Source organism: Dysidea avara, chromosome 5, assembly GCF_963678975.1.
Source record: "Dysidea avara chromosome 5, odDysAvar1.4, whole genome shotgun sequence".
Lineage (NCBI taxonomy): Eukaryota > Metazoa > Porifera > Demospongiae > Dictyoceratida > Dysideidae > Dysidea > Dysidea avara.
This window is the reverse complement of record NC_089276.1, coordinates 17,735,908-17,763,907: the sequence shown is the minus strand read 5'-3', so window position 1 is coordinate 17,763,907 and position 28,000 is coordinate 17,735,908. Positions and strand designations below refer to the sequence as shown.

At 39.7% G+C, this 28,000-nt stretch overlaps 1 protein-coding gene across 1 annotated transcript; it reads right to left on the bottom strand.

The window, feature by feature from the left end:
• Positions 1 to 20,707: 20,707 nt before the first annotated feature.
• LOC136256432 (uncharacterized) lies at positions 20,708 to 24,077 on the bottom strand. Its single transcript, XM_066049388.1, has 6 exons — positions 24,006 to 24,077; positions 22,361 to 23,959; positions 21,710 to 21,868; positions 21,462 to 21,658; positions 21,277 to 21,408; positions 20,708 to 21,218 (listed from the first exon to the last, which is right to left on the bottom strand). The coding sequence occupies exons 1-2, from the start codon at positions 24,075 to 24,077 to the stop codon at positions 22,460 to 22,462; spliced, it is 1,572 nt and encodes a 523-aa protein (XP_065905460.1). The 3' UTR covers positions 20,708 to 21,218; positions 21,277 to 21,408; positions 21,462 to 21,658; positions 21,710 to 21,868; positions 22,361 to 22,459.
• Positions 24,078 to 28,000: the final 3,923 nt, after the last annotated feature.

Sequence of the window (28,000 nt, the reverse complement as noted above, 5' to 3'; positions counted from 1 at the left end):
GAGGGAGACATTGCTAGCTATATTACTAGCGCAGTATAAAGCAGATGCACAATATAGAAAATGTTGATTTCATCTACAGGATTTTTTACATGCTGCATGCATATTTCACAGTGTTAAAATGTACATTTCTTCACTGCCTCATTTCCAGCACCATTCTAGATGCAGTAAATCTTTCTCTATCCTCTGTATGAAACTTTACTGAAATCTACTAATGTTTTAAGTATGAAATGTGGCTGAAATGACAAATTTCATGGCCATTTTATACGCATTACCTACAAGCGGACATGGAACTTTTCGCCCAGTGCAACCAACAAGAACCCACAATCGATCCTTAAATTTGTTTTATCTTTCTTGGGGTGCGTTTGATTACCTGCTGGAAGTGCCTATGGTGCCACCGATAACTTGTACAGCAATGGTAAGCTGCAAGCTTCAATTTGAGAAAGCATTCAGTTCCGTAGTTTAGTCCATCATTCCGTTCCGTTCCGTTCCGTTCCGTTCCGTAGAATAGACCCCACCGTTAAGATACCACTATTGTGTTGTATCTGTCACTACTGTGACATATTGAGTTGATTTGGGGATCGTGCCTTCACCACCTAATAGCCTCAACAGGGGGGCTGTCATGTTGGTGTATGTACTTGGTTGTATGCGACGCGGTCCTAGTAATAATAATAAATAATAATATTAAGTCTGCCGGAAGTGTGACCCCGGCAGCGAAAGGCTGACCAATCAGAATCGAGGAGTTTCATAAGACACGTGCATGGATGTGGAGGAGTGCCAGCTTTGCGCCGCTGGAGTGATTGGTTTTTATTATATTATAAAAGCAAGAGCTGAAAGAGCGAACTTGTTGTCATCATACTGCTAAAAGCTGTTGTGTGATGAAGTTCCTGACTAGCACGGTTGGGAGACCTTTCAAACGACAGCTCGAGTGGCAGCTCCTCTGTTGTTTGTTCTCGTGTTTGCTATGCTTCACCTTCGCTAGCCCTTCAGAGTCTACAGGTGGGTATTTATATAGTATTAACATAGATTATAGAGGTATTAATCATCGGTGACTTTGTGGCGACATATATGTCGTGACAGATCAGCTCAGTAGTACTATAAAAAAAAAAAAAAAAAAAAAAAAAAAAAAGCTCAGTAGTACTATAAAACTTCATCTGTACAGTCGATTGGAGAATTGTTGAAATTTCTCTTCCCCTGCCGTAAACATTCCGTGAGCTGAGAAGTATTTGTAGTGACGCCGGATCAGCCGTATTAAGGAAAAAGATCAGTGTGATTTAATTGCTGTTGAATCCGTGGCAAGGACAATAAAATTTACTCACAAGGAGCCTTACGGAAACACTCACGGTACGGCATACTTTTTTCAAGAATTCTTTTTTTTTAAATTTATTTTTTATTATTATTATTATTATTATTATTTTTTCTTGATGGACTGCCCTTGCCTACCACCCCCAGCACATAAATGGCCTGTGCTGGACAAACCGGGACTTTCTTAGTCCACGGCAAACTGAGACTCTGCCCGAATCAGCTCCACAATTGGGGGAGTCTTAACATAGTGACCGATGGATGAGCGGGCTCCGCGGATGCATTGTATGGAGGACCGCAAGAGAAAGATAGACAGCACCTTAACCACCCCATGACAACAGAGTAATCATCGCCCCACTTATTTGAAAGTTGACGAGCCAAGCGTTGATAAAAAACAGAAGCCTCATGAGCCAGACCACCAGAGGCAGACATTACCAAGGGGGTAAAAGAGGCATGCTCCTCCTCACGAATTCTCTGAGCATACGCGCGTTTCTTAATGTTCTCGTGCCTCCGATAACAGGAGGCCAGTGAAGAGGACGCATTAGAAGCAGCCAGAGGGTTGAACACCCGCACATCCACAAAACATCTTTCACTTCTTCCACCCCAAAAACCATTCATGGCGATGTCAAGACGGGCACCATCTTGGATATTGGCAGAAGCAGGGTAGTCCTGCTGTGAAACCGGCTGGAGCTCTGGTTCAACAGCTACCTGAGAGCATACTTCAGTCAACAGGGTAGCAGTTCGATCTCTGATCTCATTGTGTCAGATAGAAGGCAAGCCACCCTTGGGACAGGATAAAGCATGCTCCACTGAAAAGGAAGTCCCACATGCACAGTGAGCAGGAGTCCGCTGAGGAGACCACCCATAACGTAGTGCCACGGCATCATGAAACGTGGACTTATGCAGTGCAAAGCCATGTTCCTGTAGGGGCCGGGTGGTAAGCCAGTTGGAGGCCCCTTTGGCTGAGGCTAGATCTAAAGCGCGTTGAGAGGAGGGATCCAGGTTTTCAAGAATTCTGCAATCAACTGTACTTAGGGTCCCCAATGAAAAAAATCGACTTTCACCAAAAAATGATTTAGCTTCAACCCTTCTTTCTATTGATGCAGACCAGCTTAGTTTTCCTGATGAAGGGGCTGCAGTAGCTGCTGCCGCTGTTTTTTCCTGACTTTCCCAGTGATTGTTCCATCTCATCAGTATTTCGCTTAGGTTCCCTGGGCTAGTGGTGAAGCACCTCGTACAGGCCCTGCCTTCTGTGCAAACCCTCCAGTGCCCAACTGGTAGACTTGATAATAATAATAATAATAATAATCTCAGCAAGATTTGCAAGCATTTTTAGATCAACGTTTGTTTGGTGATTTGTATGTGCCTTTCAGTATTAGGGATCAGGCTCGTTTGACTGCCCTGGCACATTCCTCTGGTACCAGTAGTGGTTGGTTTAAGGCTATTCCTTGAGCCTGTCTTGGATTAGTCATCCCTGGACCTGAATTTGTTGTGGGCCTACATCTGTGGTTAGGAGTTGCTTTATTTCCTCATTCTCCACTTTGTATTTGCTTCTCTCCCATAGATTGCTTTGGTGATCATTTGTTACGGCTGTTCTCATGGTCCAATGAGAATCCGTCGTCATGATGCCCTGGTCAACATCCTTTATAATGCTCTATCACAAGATCACCCTGGTGTTCTCAAAGAGCAGTGTGCTTCTTATAATGATGGCTTACGCCCTGGCCACCCTGACTTCCAGAATGGTCGTTCTGCCTATTTTGATGTCTCCATACGCAGTACTACTCAACCTGCTTATGTTTCCTCTTCTACTTCCTGTGCTGGGGTGGCTGCTGCAGCTGGAGAGTTGGCCAAGGATGAGAAACATCTGGCAGCTGTAATGAAGGTGGGAGCTGATTTTATTCCCTGAGTAGTGGAAACTTTTGGAGTCTGAACCCCATTTGCTTTGAGATCCTTAAACACCATTGCTGACCGAACCACCCCTGTAGTGGTGTTCCTCCCAAGTTGGCACAAAAGAATCTCCTCCTACAACTGTCTGTTGCCTTATGGACTTACAATGCAAGGATGATCCTTTGATATTGGGCTCTACAGGGGTCTGATGATGACAATCCCCTTTACCCTTAGTTAGTAGTAGTAGTAGTATTAGTGGTACTGTAATTGTAGTAGTAGAGTTAATTTTGTATTTAGTTACCATTCTACTTGTAATTTGTGTTATGTATTGTATTCACTAAACTGTAACAATTTCTTTACTACTGCAGGATACTTAGCTTGTTGTACTGATATTGGAACCACTACAAATCAGAAGCCTCGAGTCTTTTAGATTGAGAAATTAGCACATTGTATTTTCATGTATTTCGTGATTTGCAACAAAAACATGGAATTGTAAGTGCAGCTTCTTGCAAAGGACTGAGTCGAACTTTCTTATTAGTTGTATGTTATCTTAAGTTGTTGTGCTCTGCAAACATAATGGGTAAACGTCTAACTGGGGGGCTTACAATGGCTCGTTTTGTGTCTGCAAAATCATGAAAAATGTGTTTGAGTTGCTCTGGCTCCTACCACGAGAGAGCCAGATCTTCCTCACAGCATGGCCATGCAACTGGATGCGGGGGGTTCGTCACTTCTCGAAGGGTGTACGAGATTTCGAAATCACAGTGATTTCTTTGAAATCAATGATTTCATTAGTGATTTCATGATTTCAATTGTGATTTCGTGATTTTAATTTTGATTTCGTGATTTCCGTGATTTCACCATAGTTGACTCTTATGGAGCTAGAACAGGTCTGGAAGCTTCGTCATCAGTGTCCTGGATGGTAAAAGTTATATCATCACTAGTTGGGAAACAAAGATGCTAGGAACATAGCCGGTTGGCTGAGGTCCAGGCACCAGTAGGCGAGGCAGTAGCGACCGGTGATGGTTCGTGGTTCACCGAGTCAGTGTGGTCGTATGGTAGTGCTGATGATTAACAGGCAAGCTAACAGTGCAAAAGAGTCTTAAAAATGATTTAATTTACTAGAAGCAGTCCCAGAACTTCGTGCATAAGTTATAATCATTCTAACAAGGGTAAAAATAGGCGTGGATGAAGGAATGCCGCACTGGCCTGTATGCTGGCAATTGAGCTGGCAATCCACAACTATCAATACCATTATACTCTTAGCCACACAATATTCAACTGGGCACCACTACCCTTACCACTTCATCCAGGTACGTATAGCTACATGAACCGGCATTCCTTCTTTCCAAGAGCTGTCATCGACTGGAATAATTTGCCAACTTCAGTGATTGAGTCAGAAAGTACTAGCATATAGCTACTACATATTTGTGCTGTAAAGTAAAAAGCATTGCCTTTTACCGGTAGATATAATTAAGCAGTACTGTTGTACATGTTATCTTATATTGGAATTGGTTACTATTACATGGTTGCGTGTCATCCATGGGTCCACATGATTTCAGTTTCACCTTTATCTACAATCATCACTGAGTCATGATGAATTTTAAAACAGTATCTTTGGCAGGTAGATAGACTTGGTAATGATTAGGTAAGTGCTCTCAGCAAAATTTATGCGCTATACACTGCTAGCTCCAATGCATCCTGTGTTATCAGTTCTTCAGATAATACAATGCAAACCAGTGAGAGAATAAACGTCTTAATGATTAAGACAAAATATACGTTACAAGCATACAGGGGCCTAGACACAGGGGTACCATGTGCTGATGGATCAGTACAGGAGCCCTGGCAAGACTTACATTAACTAAAGGTAAATTAAATTACAATACACAAAAAAAAAAACAAAAAAAAAAACAAAACAAAACAAAACAAAAACTATATCTACATATAAAGTTTACCTAAGGTGGTCTAAAAGATCCCAGCCCGGGGAGGCTCTAGAATTAAAAATTCTGTAAGAACAGGACACAGCAATGCGAGCTGCCTGCTCAAACAAGGATCTTATGGTTTTCTTTGGCACTTCACAAGCAGTAGCCATTTGAGCAATTGTTTCTGGCAAAAAGTGGCCTAAACAACCAATTTCTATTTTTCTGCATAAGTATTGCAGGTATACTCATTGCCAGCAATGAGTATACCTGCAAAATTTAGCAGAACGTATAAACCTTATACAGCACAATGATTGTATATTCACAAAATAGTTATTAGTAAGAAATAAGAATGTATACCTCAATATGTGATGTATTTAATCTACATGTAATAGCCAAGCTGACTTATGCAGAAAAATAGTTACTTGTGTGTACTAGCTACCAGTTTGATAATACACAATAGATTAAATCACACCTGAAAGTTTACATGAACAATATCTCTGCTAACATCAGTAACGTGCACGTCCCTTCTTTCACAATGGAATTGAAAACTAAAGTGGCTCTCTGGTAACAAACCTGATCTCATTTCATTTTGACTAGCAACCACAGCAGCAGGAAACACTTAAGTACACAGTTGAGTGAGTTGACTGATCTGGCTACATCCATGGTCTTCATTGTATATGAGTTTTGTTTTATATGAAATGTTTGCTTGTGAGTTGTGCAAAGATGTTAAGTGGGTCAGCTGAACAAGCAGAATCATAATATGTGAGCTAATTTTTGAATAGTTAACACCTAGTAGTTACTAACCAGTACTGACATACATGTTTTCTCAGACAAGTTGCATATTTGTCCTGAAGCTAGTAGTAATGCTGGGAACTACTTTCTTTGCAAAAGTGTGCTTATAGTTTGCAGACCTTCTACATAGTTAACCCGTTTCGTCATTAACGGTTAACCCATGCAGTCATGTACTGTCAGTTATTGCTGCAAGTAGAGCCTAAATTGCTAGTTAACACTGAATAGATTCTCAGATCACTCGTGTGGCTCCAGTAATGGAGGCTATTGACCATTATAGTGGACTCAGCTTGGGCTGTAAAATTCAAGAGATTGGCAGCCGAACCAGTGTCAGATCAAGTGATTCGAGCCTTAAATCGCTGCCAGATCAAGTGATTCTGGCCTTAGATCATTTCTGTTAAGTTCCAATTAATAATATCGCGTCGTTCAATTTGTCGGTAATTTACGGAAATATACGGAGTTTTACGATTTTCATTTTCAAAAGTGTGATTTCTGATTTCTTTTGAGTGTGTGATTTCATGATTTCAAATGTGATTTCTGAGGAAGCGTACGAGATTTCAAGAGTGTCGGACCCCTCGACTGGATGTTCCCTCAGTCTATAATGCAGTTTGAAAAGAATCCTAAACTGTACGCTATCTGGCTGGTGACGATGAAATATTACAGTGATTTTACGAATAATAATGCAGCCCACTGCTTGTGCAATTGAAACTACTTTACTAATTATGGGTTAATTGCAACACTAACCACTCACACTTTAATTATATCAAACCAGATGGCACGAAGCTGCAGCTGCTTTGGTGGCAGAGATCGCCGACGTCCCAAATTGGCGATAAAATATTTCAACATCACCAGCCAGATAGCATACATCCTTGGATTCCTTCCATCTTTGCGGTATAGACTAGATAAGCATCCAACCATGTCACTATGTGGTGAGGAAGATCTGGCTTCTCTTGTCGTAGATTGTAGTGCTTTCAAAACAATTTTTTTACGATGCTGCTTTGAAGAAAGCAACCTTGTGCAAGCAATACAGCCAGTCATTTGTCAATAACTATGTACGTTTGCAGAGCATAGCAAGCCTAGATAACACCTAGCAAATAAAAATGCTCAAACCATTTCTTTGACAGTAGCTAGAAACTGATCTAGGCTCAGCTTGGTCAGTTTCTAGCCCCGGTTTCTAGCTACTGTCAAAGAAATGGTTTGAGCTTTTTTATTTGCTAGGTGTTATCTAGGCTTGCTATACTCTGCAAATGTACGTAGTTATTGGCAAATGACTGGCTGCATTGCTTGCACAAGGTTGCTTTCTTCAAAGTAGCATCGTAAAAAAATTGTTTTGAAAGCACTACCATCTACAATGAGAGAAGCCAGATCTTCCTCACCACGTGGTGACACGGTTGGATGCTTACTTAGTCTATACTGCAAAGATGGAAGGAATCCAAGGATGTATGCATGCTATCTGGCTGGTGATGTTGAAATATTTTATCACCAATTTGGGATGTCAGCGATCTCTGCCACCAAAGCAGCTGCAGCTTCATGCCATCTGGTTTGATTGTAAGTGGTTAGTGTTGCAATTAACCCATAATTAGTAAAGTAGTTTCAATTGCACAAGCAGTGGGCTGCATTATTTTTCGTAAAATCACCGTAATATTTCGTCGTCACCAGCCAGATAGCATACAGTTTAGGATTCTTTTGAAACTGCATTATAGACTGAGGGAACATCCAGTTGCATGACCATGCAGTGAGGAAGATCTGGCTTCTCTTGTGGTAGGAGCCAGAGCAACTCAAACACATTTTTCATGATTTTGCAGACACAAAAACGAGCCATTGAAAGCCACCCAGCTAGACGTTTACCCATTACTATGCACGTTTGCACAGCACAACAACTTAAGATAACATACAACTAAAAAGAAAGTTCAACTCAGTCCTTTGCAAGAAGCTGCACTTGCAATTCCATGTTTTTGCTGCAAATCATGAAATACGATGTGCCTCGTGGCTTCTGATTTGTAGTGGTTCAAATATCAGTACAACAAGCTAAGTATCCTGCAATAGTAAAGAAATTATTTGGTGGAAGTCAATTTTTTCATTGGGGACCCTACTGTACTGCCAGCATTCCCCACCCTGAACCCATGTTGTCACCAGCCAATGCCGTCTTACTACTGGATTACTACTGCCTCCCTCCAAACCGTTGGTGCAATGCAGGGGTTATGATATTTCAGTGAAAATTCGGTATAAATTGGCAACAATGGTGAAATTTCTGCTTAGGCCATTCCATATAAATTTCCTGTTTCCCATTCTGGACTCAGGCATATTTGCATGAGGGCGGGCTGTCCATTTCCATTATAAGGCCATCATTATTATATTGTATTGCTTGTTTCCTGTCACCTAGTGCAGCAAAAACTGATGCGGGCGGGAGGTGATTATGGAGAGGTATGTAATATAAGTGTTTTTGGCAATAATGGACATGCTGGAAAGTTACCACTTTGGCAACTTCTCAGTTTTAGCAATTCCAGAAATTACCAAAATTGGTTATTTCCCAGAAATGCCAAATTTGGCAACTTTCAGGATGTGAATTAACTCTTCTTGAAGGGTATCCTTTGGCAGTGAGTAGTGAGGACTGGCTACTCAGGCCATTCTTCCAGAGACCCTTAACCCCCTAGCTTAGCATTAATTTTGTTAGGTCTGTACAATGCATAGAACAGCAAATTCTAGAGACAAGAAACCACAAGCTACAAAAACAAATTGCCAAAAATGGGAAACAGGATGTGACTTTTGCACATTCCTGAGATGTTACAAGACAGTTTATGTCTTGAGGTAACAATCCCTTCAGTATACCATCAGTGGGGATTGGAACCAGGAGTACTTTGCATCAATGGGCGGCCGTCTCCGGGATCTACTCCGCTAACTCCATCCCCCATTCTCCTTAGTTCTAGCCTCCAACATGCATCAGCAGTGTGGCACAGGGTAACATTATGCATATACCACATCCATAATCCATCCCTGGCAGTATATTCTTTGAGTAGCACAGTGTACAGGAATGGACAGGTCAGTCTGCTTAAATTCTCTAGTACTCAGATTGAGGAGCGTCGCTGCCTCTCTGTAACAACCAACGTGTCTATATACTTCAGAATAAAACATCCAGCTTTTAATTCAAGTATACCCAACGATGATGTCAATAGGCTAGTGGCTTTGATCCATCACCGTTGGATCTTGGATGGCCCTTCTAGATTAGTAGTCTAGGTGGCATTGTTTCGGGTGTAATTGCCGACCACCCTCATCAGCAGACCATCGGCAGACACTTCTTCCTTTGGACAAGTGGAATAGTACAGTGACTGAGGTTAATGTCCCCCTTGCGTGAACAGGGCGAACCTTGGCAGAGACATCAGCCAGCTTGCTCCTAACACCCTTGTGCGATGATAGCTCTCCAAGTAAGCTAGGTTTACAAACAGCAGGCATTTGTAGTTGCTCCACACTATCTCAAATTAGTCCAGGCCCCACAGGTCTTTTAAGCACCATACAGTTACAGACTCCCTGTGTTCTTCCTCACCAAGATCCTGCCTCGGACACCAGCTGTCCAGACAACCTAGCAGGTTGGTGGGTGTAACCTGGAGAAGGGGCTACTGGCATTTGCCCAAGTGAATTAACTCTTCTTGAAGGGTATCCCTTTGGGGGTGAGTAGCGAGGACTGGCTACTTGAGCTGTTCTTCCAGAGACCTTTAACCTCTAGCTTAGCATTTGTAATGTCTGTACAATGCATGAAACAGCAAATTCTTGCCCTTTTTATAGAGATGAGAAACCACAAGCTACAAAAACAAATTACCAAAAATGGGAAAACAGGATGTGACTGCACATTCCAGGATGTGCACGATTGCCAAATTTGGCTATTCCTGTACACATTACGGTAGCTTCACAAAGTTACCAACATTGGAACTTATAAGTAGTGGCTGAAAGTTCCCTAGCTTGGAATTGTATGTACTCTCTTTATATAACAAGTACACAGAAAAAAATTGGAATTTTCAACTAGAGTAGGTACCATAGCACCTCGATAAAAAGTACTGAAACAAGCTGGAGTAGTGCATGATATTAAATCACAATAAAACAATAAAAAGTGCTATATCCCTACTGTGCATTTCCATTATATCAAGACACGGTAGTGTGTCGTGCGGCCCAAGAAGCCGGCACGCAACACCCGTGAGTATATTAACAGGAAGAACGAAAATGCAATTTGCACACCTCCATAGCTCTGTGTTGCCTTGATGAAACAAGACAATTTTTGCTGTGGACACGCCCTCCAACTTCAGCACTCCACTTTCCAAATTTGAGTGAAATCGCTTCCAGCGTTCCCGAGATATGTGACTTCAAAAATTGGCTTAGTTTCTTCATTTTTTTTTCTTATTTTTCTTCAGTCCTCTTTTCGGGTGGGGTCTATTCTACGGAACGGAATCATGGACTAAACTACGAAACGGAACGCTTTCTCAAAATGAAGCCTGCAGCTTACCATTGCTGAAACTTCCCTTACAAGTTATTGATGGACCTATAGCCGGTGATTAAACAAAGCCCCAAGAAAGATAGAAACAATTAAAGGACTGATTGTCGGTTGTCATTAGTAACAAAGTACTTATTGTGGGATTAGCTGTCTCAGTGATGTTTATCTAAGAAGGGCAGTTAATGGATCGCTAATTTTCTCTAAAGCTTACAGTATGTACCTTGTTTACGCTTAGTGTGACTGTATACTACAGTCTGGGACCAGCATTTCAATCATAAATCAGTACACTGAATGTTGTATGCTGCAAAGGAAACAAGCAGGAAGACAATGGTGACAAGAAAGAGCCAGCTGAAGGAACTCAGTCAAAATGTAAGGAATTTTGTGCAGTGTGTGAAGCGCAAACATTCTGGCGGACTGGGCTGTGTGCCACAAGGAGGCTATATTCTGTGAACATCACTATAAGTGCATGGATCCATTAATTAAACAGGTGGGATCTATGGTACAGAACAGAATGGAATGATGGACTAAACTATGGAATGGAGTGCTTTCTCAAATTGTGGCAACTCATCGCTGAAACTATCCTCATTACAAGTTATCAGCAGACCTCCAGCGGCAGCTTGTGATCAAACATTCTCCATATTAAAGGATTGATTGTTAGTTTTCATTAGCACCAAGATTAGCTTTCTCAATGATTGTTTCCCTAGTAGTGCTCTTCAATTCATTTATTACATGATTGTGAGGCTGTTACTGGATATATACAGTATAGCTGATTGGATGATGTCATTCAGTTAATTGTTTCTGCTGATATTGATGAGATAGTACAATATTTAGAAGGTTAATCAATCTCATTGGTTTCAGAGCATAATCACAGTAGAATTTCCTGAAATTGTCTTCAGAAACCAGAAAGACACTGGTGTGACAGGAAAAGGCTAGTTGATCATAACTCGATTTTATTTAAACACATAGTGCGTGGTATCACTTTCAGAAAGTTTAGACCACCAATGTGAAGGTTGATGAGATGCATGGATTCATCAAATTTTTGGACATTGATAAGAATTTTTCTCTCAGTAAAAAGAAAATCGTACTGTGTTTTTAACTGTAAAAATTCTTGCCTTATATACATAAATGTTCTAATAGTCTATAATTATTGTGTGCTACTTAATAAAGTATATGTGACCAGATTTTACAGAACCGATCCAAATCGCACATCAGGCAAAATCAAACTAACACCACCAGTGGATAGCTACACCATCGTACTACAAGTTCTGACCCTCAGCACTACTCAAACTACACGAGGCTGGTTTTTACACACGTCTTTTCTGGGTGGTGTGGAGTGCTCAAATGGCGGTTTCAGGCCTTGTGAAGGACCTGGCTTGGCAAGAGTCAGTGGTTTACTGGTGGACAGCCTTATAATGTTGGCCAGACGTGTTCTCTGTTGATTTTGCTACATATCAGCCACTAAGGAGCCAGCACAGCCCTGTAATCTCGTGTCTGGACTCCACTCGTGGTCTGCCTCCATTTTGAGGTCTAACTTTTGCCCTCCCCACCACCCCCCAGCCTCCACCCCTTTGTGAGCACTCGTGATACTACTTCGCTCGTCCAACTGCTCAGATTTTCTATCTTATTTGGCGGGAAACTGTACAAGCAGCTACAAGTACTGGAAGTGGCTTGAAAGGTAACAGATTGATGCATCTTTTGTGTAAATTTCATACGCGTGCTTGCTATCCTTGGAGAGTTATGCTGGCTTCAATTCTTTAAAACCGTTTATCTCGGAACTTCCAATGTGCGATTTGGATCGTTTTTCCAAAATCCAGTCACATATGTACTATTTACAAGTACATGTGAGTTGGATGATACTCTTGTTGGTGTTTCTTACTGACTGAAAACTTCTTTACTATAATCTGTAATCTTTTAGATGGCAGTCAAAGACGAGTGAGCCTAGATTTGGGTTGCAAGACATTAAATATCCAAATTAAAGTAAATTGACTGTCATAATTATTGTCTTCTAAATTTTAAATTTTCTCAGTCAATAGAATCCTGCCTTACAATTTACATACCTAGCTATTTTGTACTTTACAAATGAAGATATACACATAGCAGCAATTATACAATATGGTGATTATAAAGAAATGATGTGAGTTAGAGTGGCAAAGTCTTTGGCTAGGTTAGATATATACTTTCACAAAATCACTGATGGAATAAAGGTGGACTGGTATCAGCTGGGTCTTGGATGAAGATGAAGGTTGGAGATTAAAAGGTGGTAATTTCTTGTCTTGAATATGTTGCTAAGTGGATGTATGCACATCAAATAACTTCACATGTTGGAATAATCTTAACATTTTTTCACCACTATTTTCGAGTGAGGATTCTTAGTCCATGCAGCTGGTCCAGTGGGATCACAGGTTCTTGCTATGAAGCGCGCTCTGCACTAGATCTGCTGTAGTTTATATTTCAAGGTAGACTCCCAGGGAGCCCACACAAGCCACACTGTTGCAGCAAATTACAGTACATGCTAGTTTCATTGTATGGAAAGAAGCATGTGAAATGTTACACTCTAGAAATCCCTAGGATCTTGGTCCAAATCAAGGTCTGGTGGCTATGAGCATGGATGCATGAAAGGTTTAGGAGATCTGGTTGATTTTGTCGGTGGTCTCAAGTATTGATTCAAGGCTAACAGTCGAAGACTTGGCTAACTCTTTGTCATACAACAGAAAATTTTCAACTCACTACTGGTTTTAGTCCACTGCAGTGTTAATGAATCCATGAACTTTATTGATTTTCACAGAAAATAGCCCTGTTGTGGCACTCAGTCCGCCAGAATGTTTGCGCTTCACACACTGCACAAAATTCCTTACATTTTTACTGAGTTCCTTCAGCTGGCTCTTTCTTGTCACCATTGCCTTCCTGCTTGTTTCCTTTGTAGCATACAACATTCAGTGTACTGATTTATGATTGAAATACTGGACCCAGACTAGTGGCGTAGCCAGGAAAAAATTTGTACTGAGGCAAAGTTTATGCATTAACCTAGCTACAGTAATTATAATCTAATCCAAAACAGCCAAGCTGTAAAAAAAGTGTGCGGCCCTCAAAAAGGCTGTGGTGAAAAAAGATGTGAAATCCAAGGTGGCGGCCAAGAAATGGCTGTAATGGTAGGTTAATGGTAAAAATTTTAATAACGACAATTCAGGTGAATTTTGGTGCCGCTTGGTCAATTGGCACAAAATTCACCTGAATTGTCGTTATTAAAATTTTACCATTAACCTACCATCACAGCCATTTCTTGGCCGCCACCTTGGATTTCACATCTTTTTTCACCATAGCCTTTTTGAGGGCCGCACACTTTTTCTACAGCTTGGCTGTTTTGGATTAGATTTCACTTCTTTTTGTATTTGTATACCCCAAAGCCAGCCTATGGCCTGCTTTGGGACTTTTTTAACCTATCTTTTTTTTCTTTACCACAGGAAGAAGAAAAGATGAAGCAGATGTACCTTAAATATTTCTGATTTTATCAGTAAATGTACAAATTATATATATAATACATATATTTATTACAGAACTGTCCATGGTGGTTTCTTTGTAACTGAACACTCTTCAAGGTAACTTCTTCTAGCTGATCTCTCTACAGGGTGATTTGTTTGTAGCTGAACTATCAACAAGGTAACTTCTTCTAGCTGTTCTCTCTACAGGGTGATTTATTTGTAGCTGAATTCTGTACAGGTGATTTTTTTGCTGCTGAGCTCTTTACAGAATGGTTTCTTTGTAGCTGAATTCTCTACAAGGTAACTTCTTCTAACTGATCTCTCTACAGGGAGATTTGTTTGTAGCTGAACTCTCTACAGGTGATTTGTTTGCAGCTGAACTATCTAGATGATGGTTTCTTTGTAGCTGAACTCTCTACAAGGTAATTTCTTCTAGCTGAACTCTCTACATGGTGGTTTCTTTGTAGCTGAACTCTCTACAAGATAACTTCTTCTAACTGATCTTTCTACAGGGCAATTTGTTTGTGGCAGAATTTTCTACAGGGTGATTTCTTTGCAGCTGAACTCTCTACATGGTGGTTTCTTTGTACTGTAGCTGAACTCTCTACAAGGTAATTTCTTCTAGCTGATCTCTCTACAGGGTGATTTGTTTGTAGCTGAATTCTGTACAGGTGATTTATTTGCAGCTGAGCTCTTTACAGAATGGTTTCTTTGTAACTGAACTCTCTACAAGGTAACTTCTTCTAACTGAACTCTCTACAGGGAGATTTCTTTGTAGCTGAACTCTCTACAAGGTAACTTCTTCTAGCTGAACTCCCTACATGGTGGTTTCTTTGTAGCTGAACTCTCTACAAGGTGACTTCTTCTAGCTGATCTTTCTACAGGGTGATTTGTTTGTGGCTGATTTTTTTACAGGGTGATTTGTTTGCAGCTGAACTCTCTATATGGTGGTTTCTTTGTAGCTGAACTCTCTACAAGGTGACTTCTTCTAGCTGATCTCTCTACAGGGTGATTTGTTTGTAGCTGAACTCTCTTCTTGATGGTTTCTTTGTAGCTGAACACTCTACAAGGTAACTTCTTCTAACTGAACTCTCTACAGGGAGATTTGTTTGCAGCTGAACTCTCTTCATGATGGTTTCTTTGTAGCTGAACTCTCTACAAGGTAACTTCTCCTAGCTGAACTCCCTACATGGTGGTTTCTTTGTAGCTGAACTCTCTACAGGTGATTTGTTTGCAGCTGAACTCTCCACATGATGGTTTCTTTAAATTTGTAGCTGAACTCTCTACAAGGTAACTTCTTCTAGCTGATCTCTCTACAGGGTGATTTGTTTGTAGCTGAACTTTCTACAAGATAACTTCTTCTAGCTGATCTCTCTACAGGGTGATTTGTTTGTAGCTGAATTCTGTACAGGTGATTTGTTTGCAGCTGAGCTCTTTACAGAATGGTTTCTTTGTAGCTGAACTCTCTACAAGGTAACTTCTTCTAACTGAACTCTCTACAGGGAGATTTGTTTGCAGCTGAACTCTCTTCATGATGGTTTCTTTGTAGCTGAACTCTCTACAAGGTAACTTCTTCTAGCTGAACTCCCTACATGGTGGTTTCTTTGTAGCTGAACTCTCTACAAGGTGACTTCTTCTAGCTGATCTTTCTACAGGGTGATTTGTTTGTAGCTGAACTCTCTACAGGTGATTTGTTTGCAGCTGAGCTCTTTACAGAATGGTTTCTTTGTAGCTGAACTCTCTACAAGGTAGCTTCTTCTAGCTGATGTCTCCACAAGGTCACTAGTTTGTAGCTGAACTTTCTACATGGTGGTTTCTTTGTAACTGAACTCTCTACAAGGTAACTTCTTCTAGCTGATCTTTCTAAAGGGTGATTTGTTTGTGGCTGAACTCTCTACAAGGTACCTTCTTCTAGCTGATCTCTCTACAGGGAGATTGGTTTGTAGCTGAACTCTCTACAGGTGATTTGTTTGCAGCTGAACTCTCCACATGATGGTTTCTTTGTAGCTGAACTCTCTACAAGGTAACTTCTTCTAGCTGATCTCTCTACAGGGTGATTTGTTTGTAGCTGAACTATCAACAAGGTAACTTCTTCTAGCTGATCTCTCTACAGGGTGATTTGTTTGTAGCTGAATTCTGTATAGGTGATTTGTTTGCAGCTGAGCTCTTCACAGAATGGTTTCTATGTAGCTGAACTCTTTACAAGGTAACTTCTTCTAGCTGATGTCTCTACAGGGTCACTAGTTTGTAAATGAATTCTCTACATGGTGGTTTCTTTGTAACTGAACTCTCTACAAGGTAACTTCTTCTAGCTGATCTCTCTACAGGGCGATTTGTTTGTAGCTGAACTCTCTACATTGTGGTTTCTTTGTAGCTGAACTCTACAAGGTGATTTCTTCTAGTTGAATTGTCTCTTTCTATAGTTGCATGAATTCCCTACAAGGTAACTTCTTCTAGCTGATCTCTCTACAGGGTGAATTGTTTGTGGCTGATCTCTCCACAGGGTGAATTGTTTGTAGCTGATCTCTATACAGGTTACTTGTTTCTAGGTGATCTCTTGAATTCTCTTCGGGTGACTGCTCTATTAGGATGACTGCTCTATTAGGTTGACTGCTCTATTAGAGTATCTCGATCTCGCACTTGCTACACCAAGTTGGATTTCGTGTTATAACTCCGTGGCTTTAAGTCTGATTCTTCTACACCATTGAAGATCCTTTCTAAGATGATAACTCCATCTGTACAGCGATTTTCAAAGCATTACCCTAAGCGGTTTATCTGGTAGGCGTGGCAAGCAGTCGTTTTTTATTAGCTAATCTCGATTGCGTAATTGTTGCACACTGTTGGTTTTTTCGTTGTATCTTCCTGGTTTTTAGCTCGATTTCTTTCAAACCACAAAAGGTTTGAGGTTCAATAGTTAACCTATTCACCCACCGATTTTCAGCTTCTTCCCATACGCGGTTTACCCTGTAGGCGTGACAACATATTGGTGTTATTTTTCGTGAATAATAGCTCATACCTCTTTGCCTGTTTATCGTATTCCAGCCAAAGTTGGTACAGAGATGCGCCTTTATACCCCCCTTCTGTGTGCCAAATTTCAAGGCGATCGGATATGGCGTTCGCGTTTTATAGCAGTTTTTGTAAGTGTGCGACAAGAGAAAGAAAAATAAGAAAAAAAAGACGAAGAAACTAAGCCAATTTTTGAAGTCGCATATCTCGGGAACGCTTGAAGCGATTTCGCTCAAATTTGGAATGTGGAGTGCTGAAGTTGGAGGGAGTGTCCACAGCAAAAATCGTCTTGTTTCATCAAGGCAGCACAGAGCTACGGAGGTGCAAAAATTGCGTTTTCTTTCTTCCTGTCAATATACTCACGGGTGTTACGCGCTGGCTTCTTGGGCCGCACGACACACTACCGTGTGTCTTGATTGAGAGGGTTTGCTTCTGACTCAACTGATTCACGAATACTTTCAAGTACAGGTAGTACAGCATTTACAGGTTGACTCTATACTTGTTATTGTTATTAACACGTTACAGTAACCAGCACTGAAGGTCTGCTTGGTTAGATGAAAGTAACTGTTGCATGTCAACATAAGTCAGTAATAAGCTGACTATACTGTTTTTTTGAATATGGGATTTTATGTGACCCACTAGGCAAAAACCCTACTTGCTTACATGTTTCTTGATATAGCTCATCACATAATAAAAATTGATTATACTTTTCATATAGATTGGCTAGGAGCGCGTGGGTGGCTTGGGACGAGACTACGTAATTTCTTCTTTATTATTCTTCGTTTCTCAGTGTTACTTTACGAGAAAGTCATGGTGTGGAATGCAATAAAGACAATACGCAATTAGGGTGTTTACCTGTATTGTTGCATCCCTAATGTGTTTAGCTAGCTGTACAAGTCTTTTAGCTATAGATCAGGCTTGCCCCACAATGCTTTTAGCATCTGTCTAGTTGTATATAACCTCAACACAAAATACTGACTTATTCTGGAGATATTAGTGGTCAAACCATCCCAAGGACTGCAACGGGGAGATCATGGTCATGCACACTGTATAGTTTAGTGATATTTAAGTCAGAGATTATCTCTTTCATCAAGAGTTCATAATATTTGTATGGCCCCATACAATATTATGAACCCTTGCTTTCATGTAATGCTCAACTGCATGTAGCTAAGCATGTCAAGCTAGGGAGACTGGGAGCATGCTCCCTCAAGGAAACTTTTGAGAATATATGCTTTGAAATGGCATGTGGAGGCTATACTTTTTATTGTAACTGCTAATGCATGATCAATTAGTCCAATGCAATGCCATGCTGTTGACTGATTGGAACTTTTGAAAAGTGGCTAATGTAAAGACAATTAACAAGTGTAATCAAAACAGTGGCTATAATCTGTATTGAATGCTCTATTAGAGTATATTACGATGACTGCTCTTTTAGAGTATCTCGATCTTTTTACAAGTAGCTAACTGAAAGTGTGTCACCATGGGCTCCAGCCCTGCTTAGTACTACAGTATAGATTCTATAATGTGTAGTACAGTAATCAATGCTGTCTAGTAACGTTTGAGTAGAAAATCTGTGGTGTCAAAAGTCAGGCCTGCTCAGCCTGTTGTTGAGTATTTTTACCGAGGCAGCTGCCTCGGTTGCCTCAATGGTAGCTACGCCACTGCAGACTGTAGTCTATAGTCACACTAAGCATAAACAAGTGCAAGCTTCAGTGAAAATAATTGATCCATTAACTGCTCTTTTTGGTAAATTCTTAGATAAACATCACCATAGATAATAGAGTAATAGTAGGCATTCCAGTATCTGAGATTTTTAAATAAAAAAATTCTCCGTATATTCCCCAATAGAACCCTGGCACAAAACAACAACTTGCGTTTAACTTGGGATTGCTCTGTAGTCCGAGCTCCAATGAGGATGAAAATCGCTATGGGGTTTCTCCACACGCTGATCATCATGAAAATCTTAGTTTTGTCGTGCGCGTTACATATAAGTAAGTTTTGTGTTGTTTTGTAATCTTTTTAAGCATTGTAGAATACTTTAAAATTTAAAAAAACGTAGTGTCGGTTGGAAGGTAGTCACTGGTGCTTACTTTAAAGTGTGTAGTTACTTTGCTCGGGTTAGCGATTTTCAGCTCCAGAGCAATTTTCTGATGGCTGTGTCATCAGCTCAAAAATACAAACCACTTCAAAGTCAGCATAACAATGCCGTAATTGAAACCACAACTCCACCTTTAGGTATTGTTGCATCATTGTGGCACCTCCACTTTAGTTGTTTACCTTTATAAGTTGTTAACTTGATGTTTTTACTTACTTGAGATAGCCTCTTGCCTGTGGGTATGCACCATTGTATTGAGAAGTGTGCAGTAGGTGAAACATATTTGCTCACTACAAAGCATACAAAGATCGCTGAGATCCGATAACATCTGAAGTTACTCTCATTATATGTACAAACTTGCAGTTAGAAGCAACTACAGTTTCAAGACAGTCCAGATTGCTAGATGGCTTCCTGATTCAATTGTGCCATTTTTCCCTTTAAAATGTATGGGGAGCCCCGGAGAAAAAATGTACCTTTTTCAGTTTTAAAGCACTGTGCATGCCAAAGTAGTTAATTCCAACTCAACAAACTATATATTTCTGAGATCGGCAATCAATACTCTATCTATTGAGCATATAAAAAGTCCATTTTTCCAACATTTAAAAATCGGGCTGGAATGCCTAGTAATAGGGATAGGAAACGCAAGCTATTTCTGGTTTTATTTTCGTTACGCGTGACGTAGGTCCATTGCGTAATTGTCCATAGTTACCTAGTTGTAGAATGATGAATAGTAGCATAGGAACGAGCGAGAAACGAATAAACTATGTGAGTGGCGCTTCAGACAACTCCTTCCGGCCTACAATTGTTTATTTAATGCTTGTTGAATCAGTGAATGGAATACTGCCTCAACCATTAGGCCGCGTGGGCGAGCTATCGAAAGCCATAGCTGTGACTTCTAGGAGGAAGCAGTTAGTACATGAATGCTCCACAGAATTTTTAACATGGACTAAAAGTCATTCTCACGAAGCTTGCCTTGTTTCGAAGATGCTGGTCGATATGCTGGTCGATATGCTGAAACGCTGTTTTTCGGCCAAACAGTCTAAAATAGGTAAGCCAGGATGGAGGGAGAGTGTTTGGAGAAAGTTCCATGAGGTTAGAAGTTCTGTTGATTTGGAGACAGTGTGGAAAACGCTACCCCAACTATTATATTACAGCATATCAAGGGATCCAATTTTCAAGCAAATGGTTTTAAGCAATTTAATTGAGAAGATCATTAGGCATGAATATCCTATCACAGCCACGGAGTCTGCCAGTTGTGAGGATAAAGCTATAGGTACTGTCTTGTCTGAAGATGAGGAGAAGGTGATCAGATACATAGCTGGCTACATCCCTGTATCATTGAGAAAAAAGCTAGAGAGGTCATCCCATCCACACAAGGAGGAATTTATTTTATGCTTATGGAGTATGTGTGAAGATGAAGATGAGACCAACGCAAACAATTTTTTAACGTACACAAAATCCTGGATAGAAAGAGTTAATTGAGGTGGTCTTTTTCCAGTCAGTAATGGAGCGTATCTTCTTTTTAAACAGCTGGAGATTGAAACACAGAAAGTTTACAATCTAGCAAATTTAAAGACAGAATCCATCCCATTACGCAAAGAAGCTATTAAGAAACTCTTAGAATCAGAGGATATATACTTTTATTGGTATCTGCTTTCAGAAGAACTTGAAGATATTCAAGAGGATTCGAGGTTGGAACTACTACAAATGATAGTTGACTTGTGGATAACAATTAGATGCTATTCATTTGCTAAATCAGTAATGGAACTGCATAAACAACTGTATTCACTTAACACATCTAAAGCTAAGTCCCTACGTAAAAGCATCACTTAAGATTATAATATAACAAATGTACAGTGTATTATCATTATTATGGTATACATTCTGCATGATAAAATTCATAATACAGCTGCTGCTGTATGTATAATTACAGAACAGATCAACTATGTAGACTTTTTGATTTTCTTGTATCGTGGTCTCTTTGGAAGTGGAAGCTCCAATTCACTTGCAACATACAATTCACCAGGTCACTTCTTTGAGTTGGTTCCCCTACAATTGCCACGAACTGGAGCCAGAGCTATAGAGCTGGCAACCCGTATAGCACTCAAACTGTTGGACGTTTGGGTTGTCATTTGTTGCCCCTCGCTGTTGCTGTTTCCCAAAGAAATGTTCAAGTAAATCTTGACAACACAACCTGTTGGACAACAAGCTATCCACTCCTGGAAGTTGCAAAAGATACTGTGCCATTTCACAAAATGACTTCACTGTAAACATTGTAATAGAAAAGGCATAATAGGCATGAATTATGTACTATATAGTTACCTGCTATTCTAATTCCCTCTGATGTTTCTCTACTTAGAGTCATCATCACTTTTTCACCTTCAGAGAACCCTGTTCTTGACTTTGCACTATCCTCCCATTTGTTTAAGTACCCAATAAAATCATTTCAAGCCACTGCAAAAGATTCAAGGTAATTAATCCATTGTCATTGCCAACCATTTACTAACTTTGAATCTATCATCCTCAAACTTGGGCATTTTTTTGTATGGTCTTCTGTAGAACTTCAGGTTTGTGATACATTCAGTGTAATTGTAACATTTAATGCATCAAAAAACCTTTTCATAATTTCACAAAATTTTGCAGTTCCTTCAAACTCCTCACCCCCCACTTCCAGCAAAGCATCTGACACAGATTTACTCAGTACCTATAACAAAATGGCAAATCACCTTTCAGTCACATGTAACATCACTACAACCTGTGCAGCTAAGTCCACTCTCATTTTAGAAAATGATGTTGGCTCAAGGTGTTCACGTTTCAGTTTCGATAAACACACACCAATAGACTTTTTGTCTGTGTTATGGTCATTGTAGTACATATATTTCAGATGGCCCGAGCTAATATCTTTTCCTTCATTCTACAAAATAAAACACAATAATATCTTTTGCTATACCAATAGAAATAGGGGTCTATGGAGGGGGGTTTCCAGGGGTTTCAGGAAACCCCTTTGGATTTTACACAGTACTTGAAATATTAAGAAATTGAAACTTCAGGTTTCCAGAATCTGGGATCTGTCATGGAACAGAACACATTTTTACAGTTAAGTAATAGTTTCTCACATGATAGTAACACTTATGGCTTTGTTCTGAATTATGATTTTGGTGAAAAGATCGAGATACTCTAATAAAGCAGTCAGGTATTATAAATTACTCTAATATAACAGTCACTTAGCTGTGGTGGAAACCCCTTTTCAGAATTCCTGTGTACACCCCTGAATAGTTATGCATAGCTAGAGCCATAACATAATTCCTGCACTCAAAATACCCTATAATAGAACAGTTATTTCCAATTTCAGATAAATGAGGTTACACATAGGATAACTAAGGAATATATATATATAGTAGCATACCCATAACTTTCTCTTTGGATTAGACCAGCAGTTTCTTGCAGTCTTCATAAGATGAGGAACATCTATCATAAAATAAAGGTCACGATTTGTATCATTACTTTAGGGGTTTACAGTCTTATATACTAGTGAAGATTTGTAGTTGCCATGCATATGGATAAAGTGACGATTGCTAGATGCTCCATCACAGATGGTTGCAAGCACTTTGAATCCACAACTTTCCAGACGCTGAACAGCCTCCCACACAAGAGGATATAGAAGATCACCGGTGAGATTCTTGGATGGAAATTGAGCATAGGGAAAGTGTAGGTCTATAAAAATCCCTCTAACCATAAAAGTTAACATTGAGTTAGCAAGTGGTGGTATCTGACTAGCACAACCATCGCTGAGGGCACTCTCCAAGTTTAAAAGATGATCATTAATGTTTCCTAATCTTATAAATCCTTTCAGTTCTCCTGTAGTTTTATCAAAAACCAAATCTTCTTTAATATGCATCTCATCAAATATTAATACTACATGTTTTTGCCATTCTTCAATTTCATTTATTCTACCCTCTTTCATAAGCATCTCATCTACTTCATCTGAAAATCCTGATGAAGGTTTGATTACATGAGTATAGTCTCGTAGGGTTCTTTGCGATGGCAACTTTAGCAACCCAGACTTACACATTGCTTCGTATGTTGATGATGATCTTAGCTTAATGGAAAGGCACCACCTTATTACCAATGGGTGCCATCTCATCTGTTTTAAATTACTGCAAAGTAATGCATCTATTTGCTGCTTCCAGAATAGTTGACTGAATGAATTATTTGGCAGAGCTTTGTTGATATCTGCAGCATTTTCATTTATGATGGTGAGGTCATTATGCACCTCTTCATCAACTTCAATGTATTGATCTGATATCTGCTGTGCTTTAGCTAGTTGCTCCTCTGCCACCTGCAGTCTAGCTTGACATTCCTTTAATTTTGTAAGAGTATAGGTCTTGCTGTTGGTACGACTACTGCTCACGTTATCTGCTAGTGCTGTCTGCTTATATCGGTGGTACATTGCTCTTAAGATTGGGCGATAATTCCTACATGTTTTGCACTGTCCATCTTCTGTATCAACAAATATGTCACATTCTACACGACGAATAGTGTTAGAGATAGTTCTATCTTGGAATGCAATTTCATGGCTATCAATTGTTGCAGCTGTTTCACCTGATAAGCTTAAAAATTTTCCTTTTCTATGTTCTACTATTTCCTCAAAATTGTCATCACAGTTTCCAATACATACATGTGCTACTGATAGTTTCTTTATTACTTTTAAAACAACATCAACATTGCAGATATGAGATGGCAGAGAGGACAAAATGCTACAGCTTTTAACCTCTTTTTCATAATAGTGACATTTCCATGTCAAGTCATCAAATATTGTTATTGTAGTTTGCACGGCTACATTGCTGTTAGAGTTATAGATGGTATGGCATAGCACAATGTTAGGTGTGTCTCTGATCTGTATCCAACCACCTGGTAGAGTTATTCTGCTAAGGTCACTATTAATGGTGTTTAGACAAGGTTGTGGAATCTGCTCTGGTTGGCTGCTATCATGGCTTATCTGTAACTACATAGTGATTGTTTCCATGCATTATACACATGCATTAACTCACCTTAGCTTGTCTCTTGTACGCTATTTGTTGCCGAAGTTTTTTACTACATAGTTTTAGTTGTCTTCTTCCCATTACATTATATTACTGACAGCAGCATCAGCATGAACACTGGCTAGCATACACTGGCCACCACTGCAGCTATAACAACTAGCAAGTGGAATGCATTCCTGCATAATTATATGTATGCATTCATCACAACTCATTTGATACATAGGGCCATAGCCAGACTGTTACCAATGCATGTACAATATATACATGACATGACTTTAATGACAGGTCTCTTCCATGAATTAATTCTATTTGAGCTATCAGAGAGTGAGTTATAGTGTCAGCAGTTTAGCCATATATAGCTGTGAGAGAAGTGTCTGTTTTATTAGGGTATTTCTGTGTACCACTTACAGCGCTTCCCAATGCAGCATTAGTCTATTGATGCCAGTGGCATAGCCAAGGGTGGGCCTGGGTGGGCACGCGCCCACCCAAATTTCCATAAGAGAGCGGCGCCCACCCGATTTTGTTATTACGAACAAGAGAAAAGTAGTGCATACCTTGGTAGCGCGATATTATCATTGTAAATCAGCTGTGGATATTGGTATAAGTTCAATGATTACATAGCGTAATCCAAATAATTTCTATTTAACGCACAGCATCACGTGATCCAAATTTTAGGCTGGGAATAGAGGAAGGAGGAATCCAGTCTATTTTTCACATCTGGAACATTGAATTGTGAGCAACAGCACAGATATTCTTTAGGTGTTGGGGTTGGAGGTGATAAATTGTAATTGGTGGCTGAATTAAGCCATACGATTATCTGAAGTCAGGCCTGAGTACAAAGAGTTGTGTACAAGTATAGATGAGTGAAAGGAGACAAAGACAAGGAAGTGTAATAAGTTAGTTTCAATTTCTAGCTTCTAAATCATTCATGCAGTAGCATTAGACTAGTGAAATAAGCTGCAGGAACAGCAGCATAGCGTATTATTAGCTAGCTAGTTACATTTATGCACTTTTGAAACAGTTTTTAAACCAAATGTATGTAGAGTCCACTAAGGATGGACTCGCATTTTGTGCTAGTTAGTTGCATGGGGTGAAATGTGTGGGCGAGTGTGCCCACCCATCCATGGAGGCCTGGCTACGCCACTGATTGATGCAAAGGCCTATATAGGCTCAGAGGATCCGGATTCTGGCTATGTCCCTGCTTATGCAACACCGTATAATATATATTGCCACATTGAAATGATGTCATTTAGAGTCTCACCAATATCGGGTGAATTTAGACGACTCACTCTTTTAGTAAAGTTCTCCTATGTTCGGTTCCACTTTGTGGGTGGTTTTCTAATAAAGGAAACAGACAGATTAGCTTGAACTGTACCTAAGCAGACGCTAATTGGTTTAAACTTTCATTAACAATTAACTAGTTTAAGGCAAGCTACTCAATATTTGAAAAAAAAAACTAAAGTTATGGTTCCCTCAGGTTAACAGTACATTTCCTATTTGGCACAATGGTTAGGCACTTTAGAGTAAAAATAAACTGGTTTATACTGTCAGTTTTTCACAATTTTCACCTTTCGATGGATTATTATTATTATTATATTTGTTACTGTGCAGAAATCAAAAAGATTGTTGTGCACAGGTGTGATCATAATGCATGTTCAGGTTGGTACAAAACTCATCTAAGGTAGGGGAGTGAATTACAAAAGGGGGGAGTGTGTTCCAGAGTCTGATTGTAGAAGGGAAAAAGGAAAATTTATAGGAGTCAATCATAGTGACAAGCTGTTTATAATATCCTTCCCTTGATGGACGATGATTAGGTATTAGATCATTTGTAGGTATACTTAGATTGCCATTAATTATCTTATACATTGTAGTTATCTTAGACTTGTTTCTTCTTTCTTCGAGGGTAGGTAAATTTAATGATGACATCATTCTTGTTACACTACTAAATCTAGAAAAATTATTGTAGCAAAATCTGGCTGCTCTCCTTTGGATGGATTCAAGTTGGTTTATATTGGTGTGAGTGTGGGGGGCCCAGACAGAGGATGCATATTCAACAATGGGGCGGACCATCATCTTGTAACAATTGTTCTTACACTGTTAAAACGAGGTGTTACAGGTACACCCATCGTAAAGGTGTTCATGTACACCCATGGTATTTACAACACCCTAGGGGAGTATTGTAGCACTTGGGGTGTTGTTGAACACCACAAATGTCATTTTACTCCCCAATAATAGCTAAGCCACTGTAAGGGTGTTTGCCTACACCTAGGTATATTGAAACCCACAATTGGATGCTTCTATTGAAAATTAGGTTATAAGTACAGTTTGCTAACTTCTATAAGAGTGACTTGGAAACAACTATGTGGTAAGTATAAGGTGTTGCAAATATATTATTGTGTACTGCTAATGTGCTTTGTTGTTGGTAGTCATTGAGTATAAATTGAAATCAACATGAAGGTTACTGGAATGCTATAGCAAGCCTACATTTCTTTTCAACAAAATGCCACCATGGAGAGCACTAGAACATCTTTAAAGTGTACCGTGACACCTTTATAGCTATTCCTAGAACACCCTTAGGAAGTGTTGCAATGCCCTTGTAACACCTTTTAGTTGCTCCTAGAGCACCCCTGGGGAGTACTACAACTCCCTTCAAAGGAGTTTAATTTACACAGCAGTTAGAACTCCCCAAAAGTGATTGGATTACACCCTATTTTTAACAGTGTAACAGAAACAGGGCATTGGTGAAGATTACGATGCAAAAATCCATTAACCTGGTTTGCTTTGCTAGTGACTCTTTGAATGTGTTCATTCCATGATAGTTTCTGGTCAATGGTGACCCCAAGATATTTTGTGTGAGGAACCTCAGAGATAATAGATTTCTCCAGATGATAGCTATAAATGATGGGATTTCTTTTATTGGTAATTCTCAAGTGTTCACATTTCTTAATGTTAAATTCCATCAGCCAAGTATGAGCCCATTCAGTAAGTTTGTCAAGGTCCTGTTGTAGGGCTATACAATCGGATTTGGAATGTATGTAGGAGTACAGTAGGACATCATCTGCATACAATTTAACTTTATTATTGACACAAGCAGGGAGATCATTTATATACAATAAAAAACAGAAGTGGTGCAAGTACAGTACCTTGGGGTACACCAGAGAGAACTTGTTTAGAGTAGCTGTTTTTCCCTTCTAGCACTACATACTGGGATCTGCAAGTTAAAAAGGACTTAATCCACAATAGGATAGATCTATCAATCCCATAATGTTGGAGCTTGAGGTAGAGTCGGGAATCTGGAAACTTATCAAAGGCCTTACTAAAGTCAAGTAGAAGTACATCACATTGGCCTTTTTGATTCAAACACTTGGCAAAGTCATTTACTGTGGAAATTAATTGTGTTTCACAACTCCTTTTGTGACGGAAACCGTGTTGTTCATCGCGTAGAATGTTAAAGGATGTTAAATGATTAGATACACTTGAATATACTATATGCTCTAATATTTTGCAGCAGATACATGTAAGGGACACAGGTCTATAGTTGCATGGGTCTGATTTATTACCTTTCTTATAAAAAGGAACTACCTTCACAGTTTTCCAGATACTTGGTAGTGTACCTTGATCTAAAGAACCCTGGAAGATCAATGATAAGGCTGGGGAGATTTCATATGCCACTTCTTTAAGAAAATGAGCTAGAAGGTTGTCAGGCCCGGGTGCCTTATGTTGTTGGATGTTTGATAGTAGTTGGTATATGCCATCCACATGTATCTGAATTGGTGGTATACTAGGTGTTGGATCAGTACTTAGTGTAGGAAGGTGAGTGACATCTTCATTGGTGAAAACAGATGAGAAATAATCTGCTAAGAGGTTTGCTTTGCCTGTAGCATCCACAAATGTTTCACCCTGATGTTTGAGGGTGCCCACTCCAACAGAATCTTGCCTTTTATTCTTAATGAAAGACCACAAACGTTTAGTAATTGTGTTCTTGTTAGGATCTACAAGATTGG